This window comes from Falco cherrug, chromosome 2, assembly GCF_023634085.1.
Source record: "Falco cherrug isolate bFalChe1 chromosome 2, bFalChe1.pri, whole genome shotgun sequence".
NCBI lineage: Eukaryota > Metazoa > Chordata > Aves > Falconiformes > Falconidae > Falco > Falco cherrug.
The window spans coordinates 69,536,190-69,553,922 of NC_073698.1; the positions used below are offsets into that span (position 1 = coordinate 69,536,190).

The 17,733-nt window shown below is 43.2% G+C and overlaps 2 protein-coding genes across 4 annotated transcripts in view; one reads left to right on the forward strand and one right to left on the reverse strand.

Moving 5' to 3' along the window:
- The window catches only part of TBC1D8 (TBC1 domain family member 8), a 48,002-nt gene extending 37,790 nt beyond the window's left edge, over positions 1-10,212 (forward strand). For both annotated transcript variants that reach the window (XM_055701696.1, XM_055701698.1), the window contains exons 12-20: positions 2,183-2,468; positions 2,979-3,108; positions 3,387-3,485; positions 4,053-4,121; positions 5,469-5,709; positions 6,894-6,959; positions 7,569-7,658; positions 7,811-7,911; positions 9,229-10,212. In XM_055701696.1, the coding sequence (XP_055557671.1) occupies positions 2,183-2,468; positions 2,979-3,108; positions 3,387-3,485; positions 4,053-4,121; positions 5,469-5,709; positions 6,894-6,959; positions 7,569-7,658; positions 7,811-7,911; positions 9,229-9,690 (1,544 nt within the window). In that variant the 3' untranslated portion in view covers positions 9,691-10,212. The remainder of the gene's footprint in view (positions 1-2,182; positions 2,469-2,978; positions 3,109-3,386; positions 3,486-4,052; positions 4,122-5,468; positions 5,710-6,893; positions 6,960-7,568; positions 7,659-7,810; positions 7,912-9,228) is intronic.
- Positions 10,213-10,782: 570 nt separating this feature from the next.
- On the reverse strand, positions 10,783-16,152 carry RPL31 (ribosomal protein L31). Of its 2 annotated transcripts, none has more exons than XM_005444749.4 (5): positions 16,017-16,152; positions 15,142-15,258; positions 13,455-13,580; positions 11,364-11,476; positions 10,783-10,854 (listed from the first exon to the last, which is right to left on the reverse strand). In XM_005444749.4, exons 2-5 carry the CDS (start codon positions 15,246-15,248, stop codon positions 10,823-10,825), a joined length of 378 nt encoding a protein of 125 aa, XP_005444806.1. In that variant the 5' UTR covers positions 15,249-15,258; positions 16,017-16,152; the 3' UTR covers positions 10,783-10,822. The 2 variants fall into 2 exon arrangements, with proteins under 2 accessions (XP_005444806.1, XP_055557674.1); XM_055701699.1 differs by lacking the exon at positions 16,017-16,152 and adding an exon at positions 15,673-15,864.
- Between the last annotated feature and the right edge of the window lie 1,581 nt (positions 16,153-17,733).

Sequence of the window (17,733 nt, forward strand, 5' to 3'; positions counted from 1 at the left end):
AGAGCATGCAGGGACAGCAGCGGTGGCTGCTCAGATTCCAGCTAGAGTTGGTTTTGGTTTGAAGGGTTTGAATGGCAATAACAATAAATATGTGCTCAGTTTTCCAGTTTGTCTTTTTTTTTCCCCTGTTGGTCAGAAGGTGGTGGCGCTTCTGACTGTTAGGTAAAAATTAGAAGAGCTTGCGTGTCTTGGTTAGGAGCGTTAAGTATTAGAAACTCGAGCTGTTTAAGGTGAACCTGGGAAAGATCTGCTAGGGTAGCTATTTCTGATCTGACCTGTCTGCATCGCCTGGCAGGCTTGCATCTAAACTGACCCTTTGTAATGAGGGCTAATACAAAATACAGGCAGCACAAGAGTGCCCACCTCATTTCTAGCCCCCAGAACCATGACCGCCAGGGATTTCCTCCTATCCCCACCTCCTCAGAAGTGACCCTGATCCCTCCCTTTACTATGGCAATGGTGTAACTGCAGTTACAACAGTCTTGGTTTGTAATTTTTTAAATGGATACCCTGGTATTTTCCTACTTTGCCATGGCTTCATGCTGTAATACATTAGAGAGTCAGTAGCTCAGATTTCATGGTTTCTGGGAGCCTAATGAAAAAGTGGGCATAAAAGTCACTTTGAATACACCTGCTTGACTTTTGTCTACAGTGTCACCACTTAATTATAACAAGATCTGTGAAAGATCTGGGCAGCATTGCACATGCCTTTTACATCTCTGCTTTTGCCAGTGCTGCCTCTGAGTCTGAAATGATCTTATTATATGCATCTGCCTGTCTGTCTCTGGCTTCCTTCAAATAACCCTAAAACCAGCTCTGGTTTTTGGGTCTGTATTAACTATGGCTATTAAATTGTTGGAATTAAGCTTGTTAAAAAAAACCCAAAACAGACAAAACCTGCTCTCTGTTGAGTAATCCCAGTCCATTTTCTCCTGGTTTTTTTACCCTTCCTATTTATGACCACCTGATGTGAGAAGGCTTTCTCTTCAAAGCAAAGGACCATGCTTGATGTGTTTCTCAAAAGCTCTTTGCATGTCCCTGGGCACTTATTTTTGATTTGTGGTGCTGTACTGTTTGTTCAGCCACCAGCAGAAGCTCTTTGTGGCTTGATGTGAAGAGTTCTAAGACAGAGAAATGTCATAGCTGGGGCTTTTTTTAATGATTTGGATGCAAAGCCAAAAGATGCTGGCTCTCTGCCACGAATTGTCCAGGTTATGTTCTGCTTTTGGACCACAGAAGTTTTGAGTGCTAAACGTATGTATGTCTCAGGAATTTCATAGCAATTAAAGTGGTCCCCTAATACTTGCAGAATATGGACTATGAGAAAGAAATGAAGTAACTTGAAAGGAAAGACAAAATAATTGAAAAGCTTACTGCATTTTGTACTCGGGAACATTTTTAACTTCTAGTGTCTTTGGTTAAAGCCCCTGATGTGGCGGATCTGGTTTGTAGACACAGGACATTTCAGTGGTATGAAACTATATTGATTCTACAATAGCTGCTGAAAAAGCAGGACTGAGCTAGTAGCTAAAACAGAGCCTAAATCTGCTCCTTTTGGAAAGGCTGGTTCGGACAGTTAGGAAAGCTCATATCGGGGCATTGCAGAAGTCTTTTTTTCTTTTATATATAGATGTATATGCGTGTAAGTGTATATTTATATCCACATATATTTATGTGTAAGTATTTTTCTTCCTGCTTAGTATATGTAGCCATATCTGGATTTCCATCTTAGATTTTCTCACTTAGAATGAAAGCTCTACTGCCCGCTTCCTCGAGTACATATACTGGAGAGGAATGTGTACTGTCTTATTTTCATTGCATAGATCCCAAGTCGAACAGTAAAGTGCTGTAAGATTGCTTTTGCTAACACTTAATTATTGTGTGCTCTTTTAGCCAAAACCAACAGCTGCTGCTATTACTGTTTCATTGCACCCTAAAGGCACTTAAGAGAATCAACGCAGTCTTTTTGCAGAAACTTGTACAGTAAGGATTACGGACATGAGGGTTGGTGCTGAGATCGCAGCAGGAGGATAATGGAATTTTTCATTGTAGATGCGTGCGTATCTCGTCAGTTTAAGTTTTAAGAAAGTCTTGCAGTTAATAGTTGACAGCGATCATTAGCTTTAAAGAGTATTTTTTCCTGTATCAGTCTTGGTTAATACTCTTTCTTTATGACTTGCAGGTGCTCAGGTAGACCAGTCGGTGTTTGAAGAGCTTATAAAAGAGCAACTTCCAGAGCTGGCTGAACATATGAAGGATCTGACAACCTTAGCTTCCATCTCTCTTTCATGGTTCCTTACCCTTTTCCTTAGCATCATGCCCCTGGAAAGTGCTGTGAATGTTGTGGACTGCTTCTTCTATGATGGGATCAAAGCTATTTTCCAGCTGGGCTTGGCCATCCTGGAAGCCAATGCTGTGGATCTGTGTAACAGCAAGGACGATGGGCAGGCCCTGATGATCCTGAGCAGGTATGGCCACGCAGGAGTGCTCCTGCCATCACGGACTGTTCTGCCATAAAACAAAGGCATGTGGGTGCCATCGTGATATCAGTGGTGCTCTGTAGGGCACCAGCGGGACCCTCTGTGTCACCTTGCTGCTGCTTTCCCAGTATCTGCCTTAAACAATGGGCTTTGTACATCAGAAGAGTAGATGTCCTGTGAAGTTTCCTGGCAGCGCCGAGACATGCATCGACTGCGTCAATGTGCAATATTTACTGCTGTTCTTTGTGCCTTCCCTAGAGTGACGGTCTTTCCTGCTCCAGACTTCAAGGAGACAGAAGTTTTCTTCCTTGGGCAGTGTTTAGTCATTTGGCTGGCTGGTCGTTGCTCAAATGAGTAATCCTGAAAGCATTTTTGAAAAGCCTAGCAGCCCAAAACCCTGTTTATTTCTAAGTCTGAGCCATAAGACTCGTTTGCTTGTTTAGACTGAGAAAAGCACCGTGCAGAGTAATCTGTGTTGCTTGTATTTCTTCCCTTCAGGTTTTTAGAGCATGTCAAAAATGAGGAAAGCCCTCTGCCACCTATTGGTAATCACCATGCGTTCTTCAGCGACGACCCAGAAGCCTCTCCAGTGACTGAAATAGCGAACTTGATTCATGACTCCTATGAGGTAAAATACTGCTCTGGGTCTACTGCTCAGTTAAGGATAAATTCAGCATGGATGTTTGAAAGCCAGTACACATCCTTACAGGTTCCTTGACTAAGTGCTCAGATGTATAAGGCTTGGTGTAGCATAGATAAAAACCTGCACTGACAGATCAGTAAGAGACTGGGTATGCTTTTTCTTCAGGGACTCACAATACTGTAGAAGTTGTGTCTTCACTAGATGAGAAATACAAATATCATTAAATGCTATAAAGATAATAAACTTCTGTTTCTCCCTCGTAGAAATTTGGAGACCACTCTGTGGCACAGATAGAGCACATGCGTTACAAACACCGAATCCGTGTCCTGCAGAACCATGAAGATACAACCAAGCAAAATGTGGTGAGTAGGGGATTGTTTCAACTGAGGTAGCTTAACATCTCCTCTCTGGAGGCAGACGGCTTTCGTTTTTTAAAAAGCTCCATCAGATCTTGGAAAAAAAAAAGGAAGAATCCTTACTGACTCTGCAAAAAGCTTTTCTCTGGGATGCCGATGGGCTTGTTTTTTTCTTCTGCATCCACCTGCATTATTTTCTAGAGTGGCTTGAATGTTAAGAACAACTGCAGGACTATCCAGCCCAGCGCTTTCTCTCTGACCGTGGCCCTAGGCAGATGCCCAGGGAAGAGTGTAAGAAGAGCACGAGTGCAATGCGATGCTTCCTTGGCCTCCTGTGACCTGTAGCTTAGGGACTTCCTGGCTTTGTTTTCAATAGCCCTTGAGGGACTTTGCTTTTTATGGATCTGTCCAACTGATAAACCTAAAGAAGGGGGAAAAATTGCAAAGATTTTTCAGTGCTGCAGTTTTCAGCTGTACCACATAAATACAGTCCCTGCAGGGCTCCTGAGCCTGTCCATGTCAGTGATGATGGGACAAAAGATTGTCATTAACATGATTTTCTTTCTTTTTAAGCTCAGAGTTGTCATCCCAGATGTTTCGATTCTTCCTGACGATCTAGAGGAATTGTATGACTTGTTCAAGGTTGGTCTCCCTGAAAAGTAGAGGGTGGTACCTATTTGAGGCTTCTGGGCATAACTTTCAGCTGTTACTTTGCAGTGCCACCTTGTACTTCATGTCCTCTGCCTGGGTGGTACTATTCGGATGGGATCTTGTCATTTTGTCCTTTTTGTGGTTGCCCAGTGGTTAAAGAGGAATAGTAATGTACTGATCCTTCAACGGAGAATAGCTTCAGAGTTTCCTTTCTAACTTGCTGCTTGGAAATGGTCCATGAGTAATTCAGCTCTTGTAACTTTCACATGCAGAATAAATTAAATACGTAGCTCTGCTCACTGGGAGCTCAGCACTACTTTTAAGTCCTGCTCTCTTAATGCTTTTTAAAGGCAGACTGTTTTCCGTGGGGGACAAAAATCCCCACAAACTTGTGTCTTTGCTATTTGTTCCCAATTTTCTAATAGTTTTGGTTGTTGGGGTTTTTTTTAGAACTAAAAGAAGTTTCTACTTCAGTTTCTGTCAAGTTGATATTTGAAAGAACTATTATGCAAGTTATTTGGAGACAGGGATATCTAAGCTTATACAACTATATTGGATTTAGAGGACTAAGCATTAAATTATTGCCCTATTTCTTTTGTGTATTGTTCATAGCCATAAGTACTAGGTACTGAGAACATGCCTGTGGTATGTTCTTGGTGTTCTGTAGCTTTCTGGCTTAAGAGCAGCTGTATCCTCCCTCTGTTAGTGGTTGTGTAAGGTGATGCTGCTGGGGCTTGCTCTTCAGTGCTTCCGTCCTGCTCCTTGCTGCTCTGTTTTTGAGCTTTGATTGGCTTGCACTCCTCCCCTTTTCTCATTTTGTTTCTTGGTGGTGGTTCCTTTTTCATTAGCTCTCTTGCTCCCTTGGAATAACTTTGTTTTGTTAGGACTCTGTTTTGTTTCAGCCCATTCCTGAGGGAAGACTAATAGGTACAGTATCCAAATGGAGAGGTATGAGAGAGAATAAATGAGCTGGTCAAGCCTGTATAATACTTACCCTAGATTTTCTTGTCACCCTTTGTACCTTTGGCCGGTTAGAGACATCCCGGGACAGATGTGACTAAAAGAGTTTCAGTAGCCTGCAGTGAATTTCTTCCAAGAATCTGCCCAGTCTCCCTTCAAATTTATTAGTTATCCATTGGAAATCATGCGAGCACTTGGCTGCTCTAATTAAAGATTTGCTTTTTCTCACAGGAATGGTCTCGGTATTGTTATAACACCTCATGCAAAGAGAATTCTGAGCATTTCCAGCATACTTTGATATGAATGGGTTTTTTTGCTGGTTGTGCTCTCTGATACTGCACACCGCAAGCCCCCTTTCCTGCCTCTGATTTTTCCTAGAGGGAACATTTAATAAGGTGTTACTGGGAAATGACGAGTCCGGTCATTGAGCGACACGACCCCAGCAGACCATACGCCGAGCAGTACCGCATCGATGCCCAGCAGTTCGCTAACCTGTACAGGATGGTCTCACCCTGGACCTGCGGGGAGCACACCGACGTCCTTGCCCAAAGGACCTTCCGGCTCCTGGATGAGAACATGGACCGGCTGATTGAATTCAAGGGGCTGGCCAGCTGCTTAGGTATCAGCTCCCCTGTGGGGTGGAAAGTGGGCAGAACAGGGAGGGTAGCACATGGGTGAGATGCGGATGTTAAAATGCGATACAACCGGCTGGGGAGGATGCGGGCAGGTTTTTTGGGGGGGCTTGTGATCAATAAAGGTCATTGGTCAGGCTAATTTTTTGGTGTTCCAATCACCTGAAGTCGATTAGATGTAAAAAACGGCCTAAGGACATGATTGAATATTGTATTAAAATATTTCTCAGACAGTAGTAATTTTGTTGAAAAAAACTTTATGAATCAAAATTAGACTTGGGTCTGCATGGAGTGCTAGGAAATCCTCTCTACTGGATTGTTGCTCTCAGTATACCTCTCTGTAACTGCTTCTTGAAGACTTAATCTAACACAACTGATTGCTGTTTGCCTTATATGTTGACAGTAAGCAGAACAAAACACATCTGGCCAGCAGGGACTGAGAGCTGCACTAGGGTTGGTCTTTAGGCCACCAGCTGTTCAGTGAAAAAACCTGAATCAACATTCAAAGCTTCAGTAAAAATTAGTAGTCATTCTCACCACTTAAGCTCTTCAGAATTGTTGTAATGTGAACCAAGCCACCCTGTATTATATCATTTTTTTATTTTGATTCTTAAAGGAATACAACTTTGAATTAAAGGAAAAAGTTCTTCACAGTATTTCAGTCCCTTTGAAAGTCTAGAATCTCATTTCCACTAGTCACTGAAAATATGAATTATATTACATATGAAATAGTAATCTTCCTTGGGCTTACTCTGTAGAACAGTAAGGGCTGAAGGGGAGAAATACTGAGAATATGATAGCCCCAAGGAGAGTTTTCTGTCTTTCCCCTCTTGCACTCCTGTTAATGTGTGGCAGCAAACAGCCTTTGCTCGTTTCCCTGCCATCCTCCTTGATATTTTTAAACAATGCTGAAGCTCCATAGGGTTAGGTGCTCCCAGTCTATTTTACAAGAACAAAGACCAAACCAGATGGCTCTCACCTGCTGTTCCTCTTTGACAGGCACAACTTAAAATATTTCAATGTAATATACTGGCCATATGTTTTCGTGTATTGTCCATGCAAACAATTATCTTTTGTGCACAGAGAGATGCCTGATTTATTTTAAACCGTGGAAGTAAATGCTCTTGTCCACTTCCTTCTTGTTCTTTTTTTTTTTTTTTTTTCTTTGCAGATGTTATGTATAATGGAGAAATGAATGAAAAGATAAAGTTACTATATAAGCTGCATATCCCACCAGGTAAGAAATCTGAAAGGGAATGGACACCTCAGTTTCCCCAGAAATCTCTTGCTTAAAGCTTTTGAGAAAAGGCTGCTTAATGAAGAACCTGTCTTGCTTCCTTCACCTTGGGGCTTATAGGATGTGTATTTGTACTTACGCTCACCACATTTTAAAACTCACTCCAGTCAAAACCTTTTTGGATGAAATTTCTAGATGTACAATGTTAAGGCTCACATCTGCTGCATTGAGACATCTTTTGCAGCCAATTGTATGGTTACTTCCAGACAAAATATGAACTGAAATAACATTTTTGGATGGCTTGTACCCTGCATACCGTAGAAACCTCCTTATCTCGATCCAGTTTTGATCAGGTGACAAAATTCTGTGTTAGTTTCTCTGTGCAAAGTTTTTAATTAGATGTGCCATTCTTGGCAAACTTCCGACTCTCTCACCACAGCACCAGTCTTACTTACATTAAATAATTTTACAGTATGATTTAATGAAATACTGTTTAAAAACATCTTTGCCCAATTATTTCTTCAATTATGTAAATTTTATAAGCATAAATAACATTATGCATCATTCAAAGGATTAATCATTACATTTGTCACTTTTTTGGTTGGATAGCTCTCACTGAAAATGAACGAGATAGCCAGTCACCATTAAAGAATCCTTTGCTGTCAACTTCAAGACCACTAGTCATTGGAAAATCAAATGGTATGTCCCAAATGGTTCTCTAATGGATGTGCATATGAGATAACCAGCTTTCCATTTGTTAACCTGTCTCTGCTCTCCGAGGTTTATTTTGAATTGTCACTGTACTCCAGTATCTTGAAAAGTAATTCTCCTTTATGTCTGCTCCAAAAAAGGTGATGCAGTAGATTACCAAAAGCAGTTGAAGCAGATGCTAAAGGATCTAGCCAAAGAAAAAGATACTAAAACTGAAAAAGAATTGCCAAAAATGAGCCAGGTATGTACATTAGAAGCTGTAGTCTGTTTTTAAAGAAGTGGAGACTACTTGGAAATTAAATGACTGAATTTTGGCTTTTTCTGATAAAGTGTAACTTCAGCCTGAGCTTGGATTCAGTCCTTTAGGTATCGAGGACTGGGCTACTGTGATCCAGGGAGCAGGTGTTTAAAAACTTTCAACTACCTTTCTAGCAGCTTCCTCAGACTGGCTGGTGAACAGAAAGGATTTCAGAGCCACCCTCACTTGCAGCATATCATGCTGTAAAACGGGCTCATGCAGGCTCAAGAAAGCCTTCCAAACCAAAAGAATTCCTGATAATGCATGTTGCTGTTCTGTCTTCCCTGCCCTCCTCTCCACCAAACCAGTAACTTCTTTCTTAGTCCATCACCAACTGGGACTTCCCCTGTCTCAGCCACATGCCAACTAGAACTGATAAATTGAGACAGCTGAAGGCTCTCATCATCTCCTCCCTAGTGCCCACAGAGCTTTGTGTATGTTGTTGGCATAAGGAAATCTACTGGAGGGAAAAGGGTCCCATATTAGTAAATCAAATGTACAGACATGCAAAGAAAGATTCAGCTACACCCCAGAATACCTTCTGTGCTGCTGTTGCTAAATAAAGTTTTAAATGGGTGGCACGTACCTAACCTGTCAGCTCAGCAGGGCCACTCTCATAAAGGCATCACCAAGGCAAGACTGAACTCCCTGCAGTCCTTTGTGCCCTCAATAGCCATTCTGTGACTGTATGAAACTTGACGGCTCACAAATTTTGTAACAGGATGGAAACATAGCCTGATAATCATCTGTGATGGGGTGAGCAAGGAAAAAAAAAAAAGAGAGAAGAGGGTCGGGCAGGGAAGATAGCTGGATTTTACATGTAGAAGAAAAAAAGCTGAGAAAAGAGGGGAGCGAAACAAGGGAAGTTCCTTGCAGACCTGTGAATGGCTACTTAGGCGGTAACTCATTCTGTGTAACAGCCACCAGTTTCCCACCAGTAACGGATTGTATCCCTTGCTCTGTATCTATTTCACTTACCCATTGGTCATCGGGGAGATCCTGGTCTCCTGCATTAAGACAGCAAAATACTTCTCTGCTCTGTTCCCTTTTTGATTGCAGTGCCAAAGTTCCCTAGCATCAGTATGGGCTGAAATCCCTTTGCTAGCATTTTTTTTAAAAGCAGGCAGAAGTTATAAATGATCATATAAATGTATGCAGCATTGTGCCTTCCTTTGTGGTAACTGTGCCCTTGCCTGACTCCTACAGTTACCTGTAGCATGGCTGTTCAGTGGTTTGATTTTTGTTTTTCATCCTTTACAGAGGGAGTTCATTCAGTTCTGCAAAACCTTGTATAGCATGTTTCATGAAGATCCAGAGGAGAATGATTTGTATCAAGCCATTGCCACTGTGACCACACTGTTACTTCAGATTGGGGAAGTAGGACAAAGAAGCATCAGCCTGGGGAGCGGATCAGACGAGTTCACCGAGGACTTGCAGCCAGAGGCCTCTGCTTCAGATCAGGATGCTGTTTTTACCGATGCTGTGAAGACCCCTCACAAAGACTCCCAGCCTTCACCTGTGACTGAAGGGGACTGGACTGTCTCTTTTGAACATATTTTAGCATCCCTCTTGACCGAACAGTCATTAGTTAACTTCTTTGAAAAACCCTTAGAACTGAAGCCAAAACTTGAGAATGCAAAGCTGAATCAATATAGTCTCAAGACAAATGTGATGAGCTGCCAGACACGGGGTGAACATACAAAACTAAACACACAACAGTAGCAAACCTTTCAAAAATTCAATGCACTGAAATTATGCCAAAGCACATACTGTAAGGCTTTCAGTTCGCAGTGGACTTTTGATAAACAATTTGTTGGTCTGTGGTTTTCAGTTTAAGAGCTTTAAAAGCTAAAGGGGGTGTAGGTTTGTTTTGTGCCATTGATTTATTAATTATATTGTTTTGAACGTAAAAGGAAACATCTGTCTACAGTGTGAAGACACTGAAGCCCTCTTCCGCACTGGGAGAGCAGAGGCTGGCTCCAGTTTTGTTGTTTTGGGGTTTTTTTTGGTTTGTTTTTTTTTTTAAACGGGAAAACTTCTCGGCTACTGTCTGCAGTTTGTTTGGGTTGCCTTTTTTGCACTAATACCGAAAACTGTTTCAATGCTGGTAATTGAAACTATTTTAATATATTTGATTGTATTCCAATTTGTATGTCTTGCTGACATGTTAAGTGTACATGGACTGTGCTTCTGATATTGGTCTGTGAAAACATGCACTTTTCAATAAACTCTTTTTGTACTGGACTTGCATTGACAGTATTTATTGATTTATGGAAGGCAAGTGCCTTCATTCTCTACTTCATTAAACAAATTCCCTGAGCTAGCGTGCTCACGACTAATTCACTGATCAACACCCTATGTTTCAGTGTAGTGGAAAGACCTGCTTGGGAGTAGCCTGCTGATTCTGCCTAGGAAACCAGTGGGGGACCAAATACAGGGAGTTTACTTTATCCACAAGGTTACATAAACAAAGTATTGATCTAACAGTTTTAGGGGTTGAGTTGTGGTTGGTTGTTGTTTTGTTTTTTTAAACAAACTTGGCCTTAATCTAAAATACCTGTGTAGTGGCCATTTATTCCCATAGGAACAAACCCAAACCACTAAGACTTTGCCACCCACATAGGAACATCCACATCTCCTCCTTATTCCAACCACATGTAGCAGAAATCTACAGTATCTTTAATTAAGAAAATTAAACCACTACGTACAAGCCCAGAGGAAGCAAGATACTTTAAAATGTTGTCACCTGTTCAACTCAATGCTTCATGGGTGACAGATTTAAGAGACTGGACAATAAAAACAAGAACTTAGGAATAAACTTTCTTTTTATCCTTTTATTGTAATTAAAATCTGCTTAATTTTCATCCACATTGACTGTCTGTAGACCTGCAAAACAAGAAATTTTATCACCACCTATTGCTAGGATAATTCCCTTATGTACATGCAAGTCTTCACAAGAAAGCACACTACAGTTTCAAACCTAGTTTGATCTACTTCTGGATGAGCAAACTATATTGGCAAGTATTTCACCAAATGTTAAATCCATTCCACAAATAAGACACTTCTCAGATGACAAGCAGAAAAGGCTCAACCTGCTTGAGCTTTTGATATCAGGGGACGTACTTTATATGGGAAAACAAACCTGAAAACTACCCTAACAACTATGGTCAGTGATTTTTATTCTCTCAAGATTTACATGACTATAGCATTCAAAAGTATATACAGAATAATCAGGCAAGCTAGCAGCCCTGTTCTCTACAGCAGAGCTAGTTTAAGCCAGCAGTTTGACCCCTTCAGCACGCTTGTCATCTAATTTTTCGTTGCAGGAAGAGCTGCCCCACTTTGCTACTTGTTCAGAAAAACATAGCATGAAGAGAGACGGCATGCAACCTTACCTTTGAATGTTGTGACTGGTACATAGGTAACCAGCGTGTACAGCTTGTTTGGTGAATCTTCATCCTCATTGCGCTTTCTGGACAAACGCACACGGATACGGTAAGGAACATTCCTAGAATGAAGATGACAGATTAATTTTCAGTAAAATATGTATTAAAACCTGCTAATTTACAGAAAATAAAAGTAATTTGCTTCATGATTAGTAGCCCCCTCAAATTCTTAAACTTTGCCCATTTGTGCGAAGACATGATGAGTCAATTCTGTTTCTATCTCAGCATCGTAACAAAAGTGAACTCCTGTACCTTAGAGGTTGTACTGTTTGCCTTAGAGGAGCTTTTTGGTTTGTTTTGTTGTTTTGTTAAAATAAGCAAGTAATATTTCACTGAGCCTTGAATAAGATTAATCCATAATCCAGCAGGAGCATAAAGTCAGAAGTGCATCATCAGTTCACTACTGATCCAGAAATTAAAACTATGAAGATGATAATGAAGCACAGTGTGAATATGATCAGCAAGCAGCTCTTACTAACAAGCATTTTTTACTGGAATAGAAAATAGTGAGGAGAAACCCCCCAACAATCTGTTCTGAAAGCCTGAGGCCTCTGACGAGTCAGAATACTGGCCAATCTGTATACTAGAAGTTGTGGAAATTCTAGTAAGCATTAGACTGGAACCAAGATCTTATGGGCATATAACTGATCAGCATTTTTACCTCTGAAGCCCATGAAAACCACAACTACATTACTTAGATGATTTTGTTTGTAATAGGCAAGTCAAAGCTTAGCGTCCTCCCCTAATACTGCCTAAAATATGTTGCTGAGGGAAAGCACAAAATTATTTGTCCACACCATTTTTCAAATAACCTCCCACCTCAAATGAACTCAGGATTTTGGGAAACCCTTACTCAGAGTACTTTGCTCCCCAGAATATATGAAGGAACTTCCTCCTTGCTTTATGTTCTCAAGAGCGTACTTACTAAATCTGATTGATACAGTAATTAAGACATAAGAACTTGCTTTGACTTATCCTCTTCTTGAAACAAGTCAAAAGCATTTTTCGCTACTTCATTTAGATCACTATCATACTAGCTGACACAGTGATTCTAGCCTCTCTTGATCCTGCCAGAGGACGATACTTTACTTTGCGTCTTGGTTAGTAGTAGCCTCACTGCTAAGCTCTAAAGTTATGCAATGAAGAAGTAGCAATTGAGCCAGGTGCCAGCATATGAACTGGAACAGCTCATCAGGAAGGACAAAGAACCCCTGGCCTGGAAGACCCAGTAACTCAGTCCCATCTCTCCACTTGTGTTTTTGAAGGAAGGGTCGGTCTAAGCACACAAATCCAGGTAAAAGATTTTAAGTCCTAGGAATTAGATTTCTAAGTCTAGCCTATAAGACGTGGTTTAAAACAAGGGTTCACATGTATGCAGTGTATCACTCACAGTTATTAATTCCTACTAGTTCATGTTTTATTATAGTTTAAGAGGTCCCACTCCTCGCAGGAGTCCTTTTGGACCATCTTCATGCATGTCAAATGCCAAATCAGCTGCCTCTGCAGCAGTGATTTAACAGACGTTCTAATTTTCTGGCCCCTGAACTACTAATCATTTGTATTTTCAAGACAAGATTAATGGCCCTACTTAAAACACACCTCATTATTTCCTTGTGTAGCATACATCAATTCAGCATGCTTCAAAACCTAAACCCCAGGTACCTAGCCTTGGACTGTAGGTATCACCATGCTTCTAAAAAGCATCTGCTGCAATAGGGACTGGGGTACTACAGTATTACAATACCCCAATGCTTTCTCTCCTGCCAAACCTGCCTTCCTTTTTTCCTTGAATTTATTCTCATTAGAGGCAGAAGGAAGTTCTCTCATATCCACAGTTTACCAACCTTTGCCACAAATATGCTGAAGGAGCTGACAAAGATTAGCTTGGCATACACATTCCTAAGAAAGGAAGCATTTGCAAAGAAAATGCAAAAGCTGCAAGAAGTATATAGATTTTTCTACCCCTCCAAGGCCTGTTACCTCCACATACAGAGTTACAAGGTTCTTCCTCACCCAATAAGGAAAGTTGCAGAAACCTACCTTATTCCTTTAGCCCAGACTGCTTTGTTCAATCTGGTGTCAATACGAACATCAGGAGTACCCATTTCCTTCATCGCAAATTTACGGATCTCCTTGAGAGCACGTGGTGCTCGTTTCTTGAAGCCCCTAGGACAAACAGAAGAGCCATTTCTTTAACTTCAGAAAACTGTCAGCATTGGACACCTGTTGCAGCATTCAACCACTGACGGTCTCTAAACATACAATCCAAAGAACTGCGTTCAACAGTAGTTCAATAGCTGCATCATAGAATGACTAGACCCTTATTCTGGTAGGTAACTGCTAACCTTAATCTGTATGTCTAACAGAAACCTCATACAGTTAAATAGAATAATTTCAGTAGAATTTTGCAACCACAAGATATCCCAGATCTTAAGTCTTACTCAAACATGTTGACATTAAAACTCAATGCAATATTACTGAAAAGATCATGAGGTTTCATAGATATTCTGAATAAAAGGCCTATGAGAAAAGCAGTGCGATAGTAATACCAACTTGACAGAACTGTAATGAAATAAACAGAAGAAAAACTTGATGCTATTCTAATAGCTTCTGCAACAGTGTTTGATGGTTACTTTCTTCACATTAGCAGAACTACACCAATAGCACCATTGAAACGTTTTTGTTTTTTTACAAGGATCACTTGTCTTATGCTTATTATGAACAGATTCTGCATGACTAGCCATTTACAATAGAAGTTACAGCTGCACCGTGTTTTGCCATATATATATATATAAAACACCCACACTATGACATGTGACTAGTGTCAATAGTATCCGAGGTCCCCCAGTGGGTTATATTTCCAGCACTAAATATCAACAGCAATCAGGAGTGGCTGAACGATTACACGAGAAAAGCATTAAACAAAGTATTTCACCCCTAGTACTTCATGTTCAAAATGAAAAGAGGATAACCCAAAAAGAAGTGGACAGCAGGATCATCAGCATGAAAAAACCAGACTGAATTGACATGAACTGGGCAAGGCCAGAACACTTTACCACTGCCTCCCATTCTCACCCACATTTTTGCAACAGTCCACTCTCATTTCTCTCCCATTCTACGTTAACTTCAGTAATTTCACCAATTACTTTGATTCAGATACGGTTTTCTTCCATGACTGTAGCCATATGCATACAAAGAGCATCAAAGGGAGATGCAGCTTCTCAACAAGTCCTCTCAAGCACTTTGCTACTATGAAGTTGTACGAGGGTCAACATTTTGTCAGGTAAAAAGTTATCCTCATGTACACACATCAAATATTAACTCAAATCATACCCCAAGTTACACATCACAATTTATTGATAAGCACAGAGCCAATCGCTTGATTACAACAATTATTTAATTTCTAAAACTTTCTATAGTGGGCTAAACTTTGCTTGGTAAAGAATGATGACCTGTGCACAGAGATAAACAGATTTAACTTCAAATTAAGTCCAGGAACACCCCCCAAAAAAGATACATGCTTGTTCTCCAAAACCATATGCTAAGCACAGGTTTGCACAAGCACAGAGGTGCTTCCCTGGGACACAACTTGGCACAAGCAACTAAAACATCATGCATTAGCATTGGTGTCAGTAAGGACGGTCGTTCTCGATCGTTTAAAACCTACCAAGCCTGCTTCCAAACACCACTTGACATAATACCAATTTCACTGATAAAAGGGACTTACACGCCATGGATCCGCTTGTGGATGTTGATGGTATATTCCCTAGTCACCACCTCATTGATGGCAGAGCGTCCCTTCTTCTTCTCGCCACCTTTCTTTGCAGGAGCCATCTGAGCAACGCTGAAAACCACCCGTGCACACATCAAACGCCGGCCCAACTTTCCTCAGACTCTTCTCCCATCACCTTCTCCCCCATCGCCCCCACCCCCTTACAAGCCACCCAAGTCCCACTTTCAGAAACTTAAATTTAAGCTTAATCCATCCCCGGGGTCGCACCAGTTGCAGATTTTACACAGGAATTTTTCAGCATCAGAAATGCTTTACTCCCATCTCCCTGACAGGCGCACGAATCACATTTGAAACTCTTCGGCCGCTTCCCATCAACACTGAGCTCCTGGCCAGCGCCTGGCGCCCCTAAGACCACCCCGTCCTGCCCCCTCATCCCTCAAGGAATTCCGCACACGCAAGCCCTCTCATTCCTCAAGGCGACCCAGGAGGGCTGCTCGGCCCGTCCCGGAAAGGAGATGCCGGTACCAGAGAGGCTCTTTCCAGGGACTGACAGAGGCCTGCAGCTTCCTCCTCCTTTACCAAGGCCCAGCGCAGGCCCTAACCGCCTCACACCCGCAGCCCTCCCCGGACCCGCGCCCTGCCCGGCTCTGCGCAGGCCTGGAGGCGAAGGGCGGCGGGGGGGGGGGGGGGGGACAGGGAGATGGGCCCCAGCCCCGCCAAACGCGGACCCGCCGAGAGGTACCACCCGGTGCCTCCCGCACTGGGCCGCCCCCCACGACGGCCCAGGCCAAGGACCCCCCCCCCCCCGCGGTGTCTACAAGGCGGATGCGGGCGGATTCGGCAGGCTGAGCCCCCGGTCGGCCACTCACCCTGCCCGGGCACAGGCCGGAAAAGAGCGCGCAAGGGGCTGTGGGAGCCAGGAGCCCTTCCGGGATGCGCGCGGGGGCCGAGTGCGCCGGCGCCAGCCGGAGGCGCGCACCGGGGGGTGCGAGGCGCCGGTGGGCGGGGGCGCGCATGCGCGCGGACGCGGAGGCCTTGCGCGGCTGCGCGCCGGCAGCGGGGGGAGAGGGGGGGCTGCTGGCCGGCGGGGGAGGGGGCGGCTTTCCCCAGCCCTGGCGCGGGCCCGATCCGGAGCGCCGAGGCGGGGCTCGCAGAGGGGTGAGGGACTGACCGATCCTCGGGTGGGTGCCGACCCGGCTGCCCCCTGCGGAGGCGCCTTCCCCTGAGGCCGTGCGTGGAGTGCGGAGCTCGGCTTGGGGTTGTGCTCGTCGCGGGCAGACGGCCCCGTTCAGATCTGCGGCTCCTGTTCTGAGGCACAAAGAGGGCATCCCGGCGCAGGGCAGCAGTCTGCACTAACCACCCTGCCTAGCCACCGGCCTGGAAAAGTGATCCAAGCCGAGTGATGGTGCTGGAGCACGCCAGATCTCGGCTACGATGAGCTAGCACAACAGCCCAGCTCCATGGACAGGGCTGGCGCTGCATTGTGTGTGCAACAGGGAACAAGTGCATTAATCCAGAACCACAGCCTGTGTACAGGGAAGAAATGAGACGAAGCATGAAAAACTAGGTATGATGTAAATCTGTTCTTGTAAACGCCCTGTATCCTTCCAAGCAATATAATACGCCGATTTATTAGAAGGCAACCCTACCCTATTTACAGCTTCTCCTTGCTAACAGTGTTACAGTACTGCTGGTTTTGGAAAGATAAAATGTTTCCAGGCTGAGCTTGGTTTGGACATACTGGCAATCAGGGGATGTGGGTGTATTATAACCATCCCTGAGAGTAAAACCATTCCTTAAAGGGATTTTCTCTTTCTGTGACTTCCAGTGTAGTAGTTGAAATCCATCAGGTGCTGCTTCCGCAGGTATTTCCTCTGAGGTGCTCATGTTCCTTTATTACATCTCTCCAAGAACTTTTTGGCCTATGAATTTCTCCTTCGCTTTCCCAGCGTTAAGTCCTTACAGGATTGGGTGGAATTTATGAAGTTAGCCTCTAACTTAGCCAGCTGGCCTTCACTTAGGTTTGTCTGTAGCCAATGGAAAGAGAGAGGTTCCTTCAGACACTAAGTGCAAGTACCTTAGGGTTTAGGTTTTTAATCTTCATCTGGTGGGGTCACTCTTGCTTCACTGAGTACAAGAATATAAAGAGGTGAGCAGGCTGACTCACACTGGTACCTAAAGTCAGTAAAATTGCTTTTCTTAGATGCCAGATCTGATCTGTAAACACTTTAGAGACCAGATACTTGATTCCCTGATCTTCCTTCAATGAAATAAAACAAAGGGATTGTATGGGCTGAAATACATGTGCACCGATCAGCGCTACCAGCCAGGCTAGCTGTGGAAGCAGCAGCATCATTTTGCCAGTGGGTTTTCTTGAGGACATTTTTAGCTTTTTCAGCTCTTGGGGCAAATGAACCTTTTTCATTTCTCAGAAAGTTTACTTTTACCATTTCCAGCTCCCAGCCCAATTAATCTCCATTGTTTCTCTATGGCATAGAAACCAGAGCTGAGCGCATGGGCACTGGTGATGTGATCCTTGGTACGGATGGGCAGGAAGGGCAGTATGGTCTGCACTCTGGAATCAGC